The sequence below is a fragment of the Balearica regulorum genome, chromosome 2, assembly GCF_011004875.1.
Source record: "Balearica regulorum gibbericeps isolate bBalReg1 chromosome 2, bBalReg1.pri, whole genome shotgun sequence".
Classification (NCBI taxonomy): Eukaryota; Metazoa; Chordata; class Aves; order Gruiformes; family Gruidae; genus Balearica; species Balearica regulorum.
In genome coordinates this window covers 168,303,003-168,316,391 of record NC_046185.1, presented here as the reverse complement: position 1 = coordinate 168,316,391, position 13,389 = coordinate 168,303,003, and the positions used below count along the sequence as shown (strand labels likewise).

The following is a 13,389-nucleotide window of genomic DNA, read 5'->3' as shown; positions in this document are numbered from 1 at the left end:
ATCAGTCAACTCGTGTTTCTCAAAGCCAGCTGGATTTTCTCTGAGGACAGCGGGAAGCCGTTCCTGAACCTCATTCCTGAGCCCAAGTGAGAACGGGGAAATACTTCACAGCTTTTTATGGTCATTCACCAGTTCCACTACTTCATACTCTATTTTTAGGAGAAGTGCTTTTTGTAATGGAAGAGAGATGTGTAAACACCACAGCAAAGATTCCTGCAGCACGTCTCTGGGAACCAAAAGGGTTTGTGGTTGAGCCACAGAAGACTCAGGGAATAGAAATTAACTTTGACCCTCACTGTGGTGTCCAGGTTTGTCGAGTGCAGGAGGGACACAGCGTTAGACAGGCGCAGAGCACGTACAGGGGAGGGAGGACAGAGGGAGGAAGCTCCAGAAGGACACGGCCTCTATCATTATTGCTGACACTGCTACGACCCAGGCAATCAATAAATACTTCTTGCTTAGAAAGGTCTCACGTTTAGCTGCAATTTCTGCTAGCTGCATGCTGCGTTACTTCCCGTTAGCAGCTTATGTTCCTCCTGCGTTAGGGTCTCTTTTCCCTCCCATTGCTTTTTGCTGTTCCTACACCAGTTGCAATGCGTACTTACACGACTGGCTGGAATCAGACTGAGGATTCCGGTACCCCTGCACCCCTCACACAGGGAATGCGTTTTTAGGTTCACTACAAACTCATTGTCCAGCACAGCAAGTGCCATTGGTACGTATTTCTCAGGACCCTCTTCTCACACTTTGGACACTGAAGAAAATATTAAAGAAGTGTTCAGCTCCTCCCTGAGGAACGCTGCCCTTGGCCATCCTCCACCCCGCTCCCCCTTTCAGCACAGACCACCTCTCCTTCCCAGCCAGCCTCTGACTGTTCACAACTTGTCTGCTAATAAAATCCTCACGTTACCAGATACACTCAAATCTCCGTTTTGGTTGGACTTTGCTCTCCACCTTGGATGCCTCCTACTAAACTTCTCAAAAAGCACCCATGTCCAGACACACTGCCAGGCATGGTATGGCTGGGGACATTCTGCAAGCAGCTGTGCTCACTCTGCGGTATCCCGAGCTGGCTGACACACGCATGCTCTGAGCAGAAAGCTACGTGGCTGCACCAGGCAGCTCTGGCTGTCAGCAGGGCTTAGCCTATTCGCTTGCACACCGAGACTTCATCTGAGCTTGCTGGTGTCCTGGTGACCCGGAGCACGAGGAAGCTGGCACAAGTCTCTGCAAAAACCTGTACACACCTGCTCGCAGTCCAGCTTTAGAAGCCATCAAGTCAGGTGTAAACTTCACGTGGGTACTTAACAATTCTTTATATAAGGGTCCAAGCAGTGGCTGCAGACACTGCCCAGGTTTGTACAGGAACAATCTCCCGTGTGGTGGTGTACCAGAAGTCCTCCCAGGGCTTGAGAGGCTCAGGTACAGCCCAAGGTTCACAGCCAGTCCCCTTATGAAAAAAAGTGTCACACTGATGGAATTTGTTTCGCTAACCTTCCTTTGCATTTTCTTCAGCTTTACATGCTCCTCTGAGTCCTTAGCTACTCTTTCCTCACAAACCATTTCAAGCGCTGCTCTCTGCTGAGGCAGCCGAGGGGCTCACGGCTGCTCCAGTACGCCGTACCCCATCTTCCATAAACCCAGCTGCTACGCTTGCTGTTCCTCAGTCTGACAGCAGCGTGCCAGACAGACAGATTTCCTGAAGCCCTTGCTACAGATCCTGTGATGTCATATGCCAGTCGCTTCAGCGCTGCAGTTTGTTGGCTTGACTGCCCCTGAGGAGCAGCAGAGCCCAGTATCTCACGTTCCTCGTCAGAGAGCCAGCTCAGCGTTTACGTGGGTGCTGGAAACTGCAGCAAAGCCCTAATGCAATTAGGCGGCTGCCCAAAAGGATCTCCTTCACCAGACTTTGTTTTCTGCCTTGCTCCTTCTGCTCCTCCAGAGTGACAGAACAGACACCTCTGGCTTCACCATCCTCCTGGCACGGAGACCGTGGCAGTCCCTGGGCCAGAAGAACGGCACAGAGCCCCTCCTCTGGCAGCGGGGAGCAGAACCTCCTTCTCCTCTGTGCTACTCCTTCAGTTCACCACTAACTCGCCCCTCCCCAAAGACCCCCCTACGCAGCCCACCTGCACGTGCATGGGAGACCATCGGGGGAGCGGGACCGCGGGCAGCTGTGCCCACCCAGGCTGCCCCTTTCACAGACCTTCCGCTCCGCCTTCCCGGCAGACTGCTCGCGGCTCTGCAGCCAGGGGCGGGAGAAGCACGCCGCAATCTTTGGAGGCCATGAGCCAGACCCAGTGGTTTAGGCACGAAGCTTGACCTCAGGGCAAGCACCACGCTGTTCTGGGCTACGGACAGAAGCCTCAGGGCGACAACCACTCTGCTCTTTCCAAAAGCTGCTCCAGGGCTGCGGTGTGAGTCAGGCTAGGCTAAACATGCTGCGTATTGAGTGAACTGAGGGGGTGTGAAGAAGCACGAGGGGTCCCTGACTTTCCCCGTTCCTGTTTCCCACCTGGTTGATGTGAACAGAAGGAATGGAGGCTGCAGAGACAGACGAATGGCTGGGTGAGTTGGGCAGGGACTTGCAGGGGCCGATGGAAAGCTGCTGTTTCTTCCGTAGAGCCACCACCTTCTGAGCCACTGGAAGAAGGGAGAAAGGGACAGGGTCAGAGTCCAGAAAGCAACTCTCTCCACTCGCGGGTTTCTGGAGGCTTTCAGTGAGACCAAACCCTTTGACTGATGCCAATATCTGGAGCTCGAACTGCACCACCCTGTATTAACAGGGAGGACTTCTGCGGAACACCCAGCCTCGCAATCCCCATTGCCTGCCGCTGCCAGGCAAGCAAGGGACAGCGCTTGCCCACAGCAGGCAGCAGGGCTGAGTCCCCGACGGCCACCCGCTCTCTTGGGTCTCACACAGAGCAGTGACTTCATGTGGACACCAAGGAGCCACCCAGAGCCCTGGGCTGCTGCAGAAGAATCCACGGGCAGCCAGAGTCACTTCTCGGTCATGCCCTCACAGCAGCTACAGGAGCCAGTTACCGAACTGAATAGCCTGGGCAATGCCACCTCCATCAGCCTGGGCCCTCGCGATCCTCACAGTCTCCAGGTGTTTGAAAAACCAACATGAGGAACAACTCTCCCAGTTCCTGTGACCTCACTGCCCGATGCCAACAGCCCAAAATTGCACTTCAGCGTTCCCAGTCTCCTACCTTTTCTGGAAATAAACATCTTGACCAAAGAACATGACAGCAAACAAGCTGGGCTGCTGGGGAATTCAGGAGAACACATCACCATTCCTCATTTCCTCTTGCACACTGGCTGGGTACCCCACCACCACAGAAGGGGGAACCTTTCAGATGAACACGACCGAGGGCATTGGGAACATCACACGTCCAGCCCAGCATGCCTCGTATCGTGCACCCGTACGATAAAGGAGCTGCCACATTCCCTTTCCAGAAAGACAGATGATGTTGCACCACACACGTGATGTGACTGAACCCATTTGGAAAAGTCAGATGCCAACAGCAACGGCAAAATCCTGCCACCCCACAGCTGCAGTGCCGTGTCCTGTACAGAGACAGGCGGAGGCCTTTTGGGCCACCACTGCTACCTGCTCGTCTGGTAACCCAGGGAGCCTGCCCCGACTCCCAAGCTAAATAATAGCCCCATAAACTGCAGGAACCCTCCTACGCCCACCAAGCAGACCATATTAACCTGCTGATTTTTCCTGCTCTCCTCCCCTCCATCCTCTCCTCTGGCCAGCTTCATCCACTGTTCACTGTGTAACCCATCCCTCCTTCAAACACTGGCCAGGCACATTGCAAGCTCAGACACCCCAGGGGCCAGCAAAGATTCGGAAAAACTCCTCAGCAATCGCTGTCCTGGGCAAAGAGCCTGGCAGAGGCTCTGCCGTGTCACTCACCCTGTCCCATTAGTGGTAACAAAGGAATTAATTATGAGGCCAGCAAGACCACACTGGTGGTGATAAAATCTCACCAACCCTTAATTGAGGCATCTCGAGGCAGCCTCCGTGCTTCTGCTTGCCAGGCAGAGGTTCTTCCACTTCTTGAACATCACCCAGACTTTTTCAAGGATAACTTCTGTCATCCCTTAAGCCAGTCTCTGGGATCATTTGCTTATCACGATTTCTTTGGTGGCTACATGCAGCTCTGTGACGTACAACCGATGAGCCCTGCCCTGTCCGCAGAACCTCTGTCCAGATACACCACTTAGCATTTATTTGCCAAATGTCACATGTGGTGCTGCTGTATTAGCACTTGAGCATCACACAGTACTTCAAAGCATACCACAGCACCCTGTCCTAGACGTTCTGGAGAATCCCAGCTCCCTGCTGGGAACAGTCAGCTCTGGGAGGAGTACCTGGACAGAGAGGAGGTGCACGTGAAGGTCCCCAGTGACACACCAAGGGCCCTACAGAAAACACCTCACGGTGGGGTGGCACCTTACGGAGTCGCGGGGCCTTGCACACATCCCTGCGCACAAACTCTTGGCCTCTCCGTTGAAATGCTCCTGCCCAACCCTTCCTCAGAAGCATCACTCGCTGCCCTGGAAGACACGGCAATGCTGTCCATCACCCCGACGGCCAGGAACAAAGCAGCTCACACCCAGGCAGGAGCAGGGACACCCGCTGCCCAGCTGTCCCACTCAGGATACAGAAACCCAACCAACCCCCTAGGCAGGAGAGCCAGAGCCGCCCTTGACTTTCAAGCCGAAGTCCAAGTCTGCAGCCCTACGGCTGGGAGGAACGATGGAGAGCAGCAGTGCCGCAGCACGTCAGCAGCAGGCTCTGGCGGGCCGTGAGACAAGGCTGCCTCGCACCACTGGCAGTTGTCTCTGACGCCCAGGGCCAGTGGGAGGAGAGGAGCGCTCACGCCGGGCTTGCTGCAGAGCTGAAGCTAGAGAAGCCACCCACAGCACTGGGCAGCACGGCTGCTGTCCCTCCTGTGCCCTTCCAGGATGGGGCCTGAGTCATTCTTCCTCTTCAGGAACAACATCGAGATAATCACTACCGAGGGGCTCTCAACGACTTGCTCTTTACCCGTTGCCTGGTATAGAAATATTCTTCAAATGAAGCCCAAGAGCTGAGGAATCCCCACACCAATGGCTTCTTGTTATTGTCCAGGCATCCTCTAAACTCCAGGAAACCTCTGCATACAGGAGCTCTGTGAAGGCAATTTTGGGAAGAAAGCCCTTTAGCTGTACCTCTCCAGAGCCAAGAAGTCAGAAGGCACGTGCCGTACCCGTCTCCCACCTCACCGGGAGCTCTGCTGCAAGCGAGGGGACCACACCGACCCACGCCTCAGGGTGGGCTCACCCTTGGTGAAGTGCTGAAACTGCAGCTGGTGTCTGCCGGGCACTGGGCACTGCAGCACACAGCCCGGCCTCTGTCACTCTTCCTGCTTCTGCCAGGGCCATCTCCTCGCAGTACTTGAAGCCACAGGCAGAGCCTGTCCCATCTTTTCACAGAAGCAGTAACTGTGACAACATCTGGTGCTGGAAGCAACTTGGAAAGGATGAGAGAAGTGCAGTTCCCACACAGCAAACAGTATTTCTAGGTGACTTTTGCCAGGCCACATGTGAGACACCAGCAAGGAGATAGTTACCCCTTCTCGGCTGCCACGCACCCTTTTCATAGTGACCTTCAGAAGCCTGACTGCCCAGACAAAACCTCCACCACTCCCAAAGATCCAACACAATTACAGTGGCACACACTGTAACGTTTGTGGTCCAGGTCCCCGCACAACACAACCACAAACTTAGCTTCAGACCAAAACCACAGGAACTGCTCTAGGCACGGAGGAAGGGTCTCTGCTGCACCTGCCTGAGCTGGAAGGAGGGCACCACAATAGCTGGAGCCACCCAGTTCTTGGAGAAACTCTGAACAGTCGGTGACTGTGAAGATCTGAGGTTCTCCTTCTCAGAGCTTCCTGCACGCTCAGCAGCACCACGTGGAGCATTTGCAGAGCCAGGAGCTTGGGAAGGAAGAGTGCTAGCCTCAGCCCTCAACTGAATATCAAGAGGTAGGATGGTCACTCCCTGATGCCAGACCAGCACGACATTATCTTGCTGTCCAAAAAGGTCAGTGATTGCTTGATAGACGAAACAGTGGCATAGAAGGGCTGTCTGGGAACAGAGATGCCAGCGTACGCTCTGCACAGCATGGACAAGCAAGCAAACCTTGGCAATGGAAGCAAGGACCACAGCTCAGTGAAGTCTTCACGCTTCTGCTGTGGAAAACCAACACCTTCCCCTGCCTGCGTGGGGCAGGTCTACCACGGTCTGGGCTGAGCAACTTGTGTTGGAGAAACCATGTAAAGATGAGATCTGTCTGGTAACTGGACCACCACACGGGGAGCAAGCTCCTCACACAATCCACAACTGCCAGCACTCCACCAGATCCCAAACCAGATGTATCAGGACCCACCGGTGCTCATTGGGAAAAGCCGCCTACCCGCTCTGAAAACACCTCGTCTGTTCAAGTCAGCTTCATCTGAAACCAGACCCTGGAAGTCCCGGAAGAGTTCTCAGATGCCAGTGACGTCTGGGGCCGACGTGTTGGGCTCAGCTCTCCTCATCTCCTCGCCAGCACCTCCTGCCCTGTTCTTTCCCTCCCAGAGCTGTGCTCAAGAGCGTCTGTGTCAGTACCTGGGATTTACTCCAGATCTCCTATGAGATGGTGGGTCCCTCTGCTCTATTTGCAACTCCCAACTATCACACTGCTTTCTCCAGAGCTCCGAGCAGCACGCTCGGCAAGGGCACCGATACTGGCAAAACCGCAGGCGCGCGGCACCGCATGGCAGGCAGAGGCAGCCTGCTACAGGAAATACGGCACTGCGCAGGGAACCGCAGCAACGCAGACGGCTCCTGCGTACACAGCCTCAAAGGCCAGAACGATCTCTCAGTTTTCCAGGCTGACCTTTGTCTATTGCCAGCCATTAAACTTCACCCAGCGTACACCGCACCCATCATCTGGGGATGCAGCGAGTTTCTTCCACAAAGGGACTTGGTCTGGATTTGGAGATGCAAATACAGTGCTTCCCTATGCTTTTTTCCCAACAACTAATGAAAAGAGGGCTATTAATGAAAAAAGTAAGGATTCTTTAAAATTTGAATTTGACTGGCTTTGGCTTCTAGCATTAACTCTCTGCTAGCTTGCAGAGTCTTAGTATCTGTGTTTTTCTCCTCATGTAACTAGGTACATAGATACTCCTATATAGTAATCAAGTCACCTCTCAATCTTGTTGTGATTTATTGAATGGACAAGCTCTTCCAGTGTCTCACTATCAGGTATTTTTTCCAGCCTTTGACTATTTTTTGTAGGTTTGGGCTTTTTTTAATCTTCTCAGTTTCCCTGTGTTCTTTTGAAGTGCTGACACCTGAGTTTGACAGCACTCCTGCAACGGTCCTCCTGCTGCCCTGTACGAATCCATCCCGACTCCCACTTGGTGCTCCCCTGCTTGCTCGCCCAGGGACAGGGCGGCCCACGCTCCTTGTTCCATACAGCACCAGCACTTGCCCAGGCTGACAGCAGTTTTGTTTGATTACCACACTCCTTGGGGCTTCTGCCCTTCCTCAGCCTCAGTGCTCCTCACGTGGACAAACGCGCTCCCTTGCCTCCTTCCTGACCATGCGTACAGGCCGTGAATGGACCCAGACAGAAGGTGAAGCACAGCACTTTGCAGGCGCTCGCTCCCAAGTCTCCAAGCAGCAGCTCAAGGTCTCCCACCACGCTTGCCAAGCAGCTCTGGTGCTAGAAGCTGAGTCCCGGTCTCACATGAGAGCTTTCATTTCACACATCGCACTGCTTTAAGTTGTGTTGTCTATGCTCCCAGGGTCAACAAAGAGAAAAAATAACTCCCGAGCACAATTCATTGCATCTTGAAATAAAAAAGCATGAGAAGCAGCCTAACAAAGAGCAGCACCTACTCCTGCAGTGCCTTCCCCAGCCCCTTCCAAACCCACCGGCTGCTATTCCTCACCATACTGTCCTTCAGTGAAGGGACACAGCAGAACCCATTCAAAGGAACAAGCTGAAGAAATTTGGTGGCACAGGGTGCCAAAGCTTTCCAGAAGCCAGGATCAGCTGTGCACGCAGCCCACCTGCTGTTGCTCTCTCCAGACCTGCTCTGCAAACCACCGAGTCGGTTTAGCGGATTCTCTCCTTCCAGGTCTACTGCAGTATTCACCATCCTCAACTATTCCCAGCTATTTCTTCCCACCATTCCTCACGAGGAGGAGGAAGGAGGGGAGAATTACAAGCAGTGGCCCCAGTTTTCCCAAGAGCACCAAACCCACGCAGAGCTGCTGGATGCTGAGGGGTTCCCTGCCAGGGCCAGGTGGGACAGTTTGGAAGGTCGCTCTCTGCGCTAGCTTCTCAGACCGCCTCAGAGGTGAACCAGCGGCAGGGGAGGGGAACATCCCTACATGCTTCTGCGTAAGAAAAGCAGCACTGTGACTGCGATCCTCAGCCCCGCAACAGGAGACTACTGGAAGGTCACAGACTTAGGCAGGGGAAGGAGGATCACCAGCTCCAGCTCAGATGGAGGCACTGAACCCAAGGACAGGCTCCGTCCTGTGTCTTGCCCTCAGCCCATCTTGCTGCGCTGTGGTTTTTGCCTTCAGGCAGCCCTGCTGCACTACAATTTCCAAGCTTTCTTCCATGAGCCTGTTCCTCCTGCAAACACTGACAGCACGGCTCTCCTCCTTTCCAAAAGCAACTCTGTCCAGTCTGGCCACTCAGCTCTGCGCAAACCCTTCCTCATGCACTGAGCGATCCCCAGCTGCACTCCAGACGACATGGTAGAGAAAGGGCACAGGGGAATATGCAGTCCCAGGGCAGGGTCCCGCTTTATTTAAGCAGACTGCAAACTCCTAGGACATGGGGTAGGTCACCTCTTCCACCTGTAGCATCCCTCCAAGCACCTCTCCAAGTCTAAGCAGAAATGCTCTTCCACACGCTGTTCCCATGAGGAACAGCTGCCCCCTCTGGCCATTCAGTTGCTGCCCCCCTATCTCTAACATCCAAAGGTTCTGCCGTGCTTCCCCCTCTCCTCCACAAAACGCAATCAAAACTCTCTCTGCAGCCTCACAAGTCCTCCGCAGGCTGATACATACTGCTGTGCTGCACAGGCTCACCATGGGGATGCAACTGTCCCCTGCAGCCTCTCTGTGCTCTGGAACAAGTGGCTACCCAGAGGACAGCCCCTGAAAGACAGGCAGGAGAAAGGAGCTGCCCAGCCCTGCTCTGCAGTCCCTCATGCACATCCACGTGCAGTTCACCTACGTGCCACACACGCAGACACCCTTCCACACATGCACAGCCACGTCCTACTCCTTGGACCCGGTCTGCCTGTGTCAGGCAACGGCACTGCACATGAACGTGTGCCGAACTCCCCTGGCCTCACACCAGCACGCCGTTCTAACCGAGAGCCGGCGGTCTAGGTAGCGCAAGCCGACTCTCTGGGACAGCGCTGCTGCCCTGCCTTGCCCAGACACCCTCCACCGGCTGCAGTTACCATCCTGGAAGACTCTCTCCACGTTCAGTCCGTAGGTGGCACAGGTCTCGTAGTACGTGCAGCGCTTCAAATCATTGGAAAGTTTCCGCGCCCGAGAATCGTCAATGACCCGGGGGTTCGTGGCGCTGATGGCATCTGGAAACCAAAGGGAGAGGAGGTTGAAAAGCAAGTGCCCGTGTCCCATCTATCCATAGGTCCCAGGGCACACTGCTCCCTTCAGGCACCGAGACACCCACGGTACACCCCCCTCTCCTATAAATGCCTTAGATAACAAAAAGTCCCACGTTTGTAGAAAAATTGATTTGTTAAATGAACCTTTTCAAATGAACTGTTTTTCAAATGAACCTTATTCAACTCTCCTAACCATCCAGCCACTGACGTTTCTGAAGACAGAGGACAGAAACCAGTGGGAGGTGCGGCTGGCAAGGCAAGGCAAGGCAGCCTGGATGTTAGGAACGGGATGCATGACCAAGAATTCGCACAAGCATGTCATGACCAGGGCAGCTATTGAAGACCACAGGACACTCGGTGACAGCAGACAGAGCGCCAGGGGCAAAGGTGTTAAGAGCCCGACCCTGGGAACAGCTACGGCCCCATCGGCACGAGGATGCACGGCATTCACGTGCGTTAGAGACGACTAATGTTGCCATCTGTCAGTGCGTCACTGGTCATGGCGGCTGTAACGAGCGAGTGCACTCATCTGCAAGTCCACCTCAGCTGCAGAGTAAAATGGATTTGCCAGTCCCAATCATTTTAGGTCTCACAGCCATACCCTACAGATTAAAGAATCAAAAGGGAGAAATCATCCTCAGTTAATTGGGAAAGATGGCTCTGCTAGGATGCACTCGCTGTTGAGGCCTTGGTAGACAATACTAAAAAATAGGCTTAATTTGTATCCCAGATGGCTGCTAAGTGCTCACGTTTTGGAAAAAACTACCTTCGCAAGAGGAATCCCACTCCTGGAGACACGTCAGGGACAAGCAGGGGCTGTAAACGAACCCTCTCAGGAAGCGTCGAAGGAGTGCTGGGACTCGCACCGTAAAGAAGTCCTCCTCCGACTCTCCAGTGGGTTGTTTAGTGTGACCATACCAAGGCTCTGACCTCACCTAGCTCTAAGTCTGGGACAGCAACAATCCCTGACCCCTCTGCCAGATCACTCCTCCTGAGCCTCCACAGCACGTGCCTGCAAGCCCAGCCCAGTCCTGAACCAAGATCATTCAGTCCTAAAATTAATTCCACAATCTTTAAATATCCAAAGTTCAACAACTTTGTTCTACTCTTAACCTACGGTCCAGAGCAGAAAGCCCTGCGACTCCCCTCCCGCTCTCACTGCCTGTCTTCCCAGCCTCGGGGTTTCTCCTTCACCAGGAACAGGTCGCACTGCTCAGGAACGGGGTCCGGCCAAGACCTTTGTTCCTCACATCCTCTGTCCCCTGCTCCTGCTCTCTGCTGTCACCCTTACATCTAGACAACTTCTGGCTCTGCTTTACCATCTACAGGCAGGAAGGACACTCGGTTTGGAAATGCGGAGCAGACACCTGCAGCAATGCCCTCGTTACTGCCCCCCCGCCTCCGCAGCACGGCTTTCAGAGGCCAGGCTGCCCCCGACACACCCTGTGCAAGGCAGGAAACCTGCTCGAGGGCTGCCCTCTCTCCCAACAGCCCCTCTCCATCGGCAGCTCCTTGCCCAGGCACGTCCGGGGTGCCCAGCTGGGGCTCCGGGCACCGCGTCTCCTGTCTCTGCTGCCTGCACCCGCTGGCAGCCTCAGCAGCAGTTTGGTGACAGCTCCCTATGGCCTCCCCCCCAGTCCCAGCTGGCTCCAGCCCCCAGCCCTGCAGAGGAGTGGAGGGGGAGGGCAGTTCTGGGTTACTGCTGCTCTTCCCCACATCCACGTGCGCTGGCAGCACCTCGGGGGAGACAGAGGTCAGGCCTCTTCTCGGGGTGCTGAAAGCAAATTGCCGTCCCCCCAAAACGTTCCCGGCTGCAGCTCGCCCCCAGAGGATGAAGGGCAATGCGCGAGCAGAAAACCCTCCTGCACCCAGGCCCTGCCTCCTGCCTGCACCCAGCTGCTGCAGGCAGAACCGAGGAAGGCAGGCAACACCAGCAGGCTTGGGCAGTTCGAAGAGGAAAGCGGCTCCACGAAGTATGGCAGCTCTCTGCAGGAAAGCTGACATGGTCTGAGAAGGAATTACTCAGCTCCTCCGGGGCCCGATACCAGGGACCTCGGTGTCACTCAGTCCCACGTACTGCTTACAGACTGGGATGCCCTGATGCACTCGCAGGGCTAGCACCCCGCGCTCTCTGGCCAGTGTGGACACATCACCAGTGCTCCTGACCGAGGCAGGGAGGATGCGGGGAGGAAGCCCGGCTGCCCCGCTCTCACCCTGTGTGCCCACCAGCACCATCGGCACCTCCGCTGTGTTCCGGTAGCTGCAGAGCCGCAGGTAGTAGTTGTAGACTGTCTGGAAGCTGATCTCGTCCTCCAGGCTGAAGACAAACACCACAGCATCGACCCAGGCAGCAAACTGAGGGAGACACGCCAGCGGTTACAGCCCAGACAAACGTCCTGGAGCCCCGCGCCCTGGGCCGCGGGAAGGACAGCCACACAGCCGGTGCGTGGGGCGCTGCGGCCGGGCTCAGCCCAGCGCACACCCCGGGCCCTGCGACACAAGCCCCCCGGCATCGCGGGGAGGCCCTGGGGTCAACAGCCACCAGAGGGGTGTCCCCTCCTCAGCCTCACAGTCCTCACGACCTCTCAGGACTGGGCTCCCAGGAGGCAGCCGGGTAGGTCCCTCCCCAGGAGCCCTCCAATCCCTCCGGCAGGACAGCGTGGGAAGGGACCGCAGGAGGTACAGGTCTCCTACCTGGAGTTCGGGGGGGCCCCCCTCATCTCGAATCAGCAGCAAGTAACTCTGACCATCCACTACGATCTCCTTCTTAAATCGGCCACCTTGGGAAGACAGCAAAGCAGCAGGTCAAGTGGGGGGGCTCGGGGGGGGGGGCAAGCGGGGGAAAGCCCTAAGGAAGGCTGGGGAGGCTGCAGAGCCCTGCGGCAGCGGCAGATGAGGTGCAGAGACGGGGGTCACATTCAGAGCCGGGGAGAGGAGCGAGGACCCAGACCACCCCCCAGGCGCCCTGGGAACCAGATCTTACCCTCTGGAGACTCCTCCTGCACGTAGGTGCCGGTCAGGTAGCGGTGCACGAGGGCCGACTTGCCGCTGGACAGGTTCCCCACGATGCCCTGAAACACAGGCACGTGTCACCCACCGCCCGCATGCCCGCCGCGTCTCCCTCTGCACGAGGCCACCCCCTGCGAGGTGAGACCACCAGTGCCTGGGCACACACCGACAACGGGCAGAGATGCTCCCGAGAGGGCACAGGGGACGGTGGAACTCAGCCCAGCACTTGGTGAGAGGCCTGGGGCATGAACTGGTCTCAGTCGGGCAGAGAGCAGCAGGTACTGGGGCAGAGCCGCCCAGATGGAGGGTGGTGAGGACCCTTGTCCTCCCCCAAACAGGCGCAGCCCTGTCAGCACCACGTTAGCTCTGCCCACAGCCCTCCTGCTCCTCGGGGGAACATGCGCCCTCCCAAGCCACAGTCAAGTCAGAAGGAAAAAACCCTCTTCTCCCAGCCCACACATCCCAAATTTCAGGGCGTTACAGCTCTGGCACCTGCCAGAAGGAGAAGGGGAGCAGAGCCTGGCCACGCGTTCGGTACAGCTGCTGCCTCCGACACCAGCAGCAAGGCACCACGCTTGCTCCTCGCTGCGGCAGTGACACTGCTGTAGCAGAGCGCACGTTTCCCGGTGGAGCTGGCTGTGCTGCCTACATAGAAAGACACCTAGCA

At 56.0% G+C, this 13,389-nt stretch overlaps 1 protein-coding gene across 5 annotated transcripts in view; it reads right to left on the bottom strand.

Annotated features, from left to right (window-relative positions):
• AGAP3 (ArfGAP with GTPase domain, ankyrin repeat and PH domain 3) overlaps positions 1–13,389 on the bottom strand; it is a 146,272-nt gene that overhangs the window by 73,260 nt on the left and 59,623 nt on the right. For all 5 annotated transcript variants that reach the window (XM_075747006.1, XM_075747009.1, XM_075747007.1 and 2 more), the window contains exons 3-7: positions 12,697–12,784; positions 12,408–12,493; positions 11,927–12,068; positions 9,543–9,677; positions 2,516–2,643 (exon numbers count right to left, since the gene is read on the bottom strand). In XM_075747006.1, the coding sequence (XP_075603121.1) occupies positions 2,516–2,643; positions 9,543–9,677; positions 11,927–12,068; positions 12,408–12,493; positions 12,697–12,784 (579 nt within the window). The remainder of the gene's footprint in view (positions 1–2,515; positions 2,644–9,542; positions 9,678–11,926; positions 12,069–12,407; positions 12,494–12,696; positions 12,785–13,389) is intronic.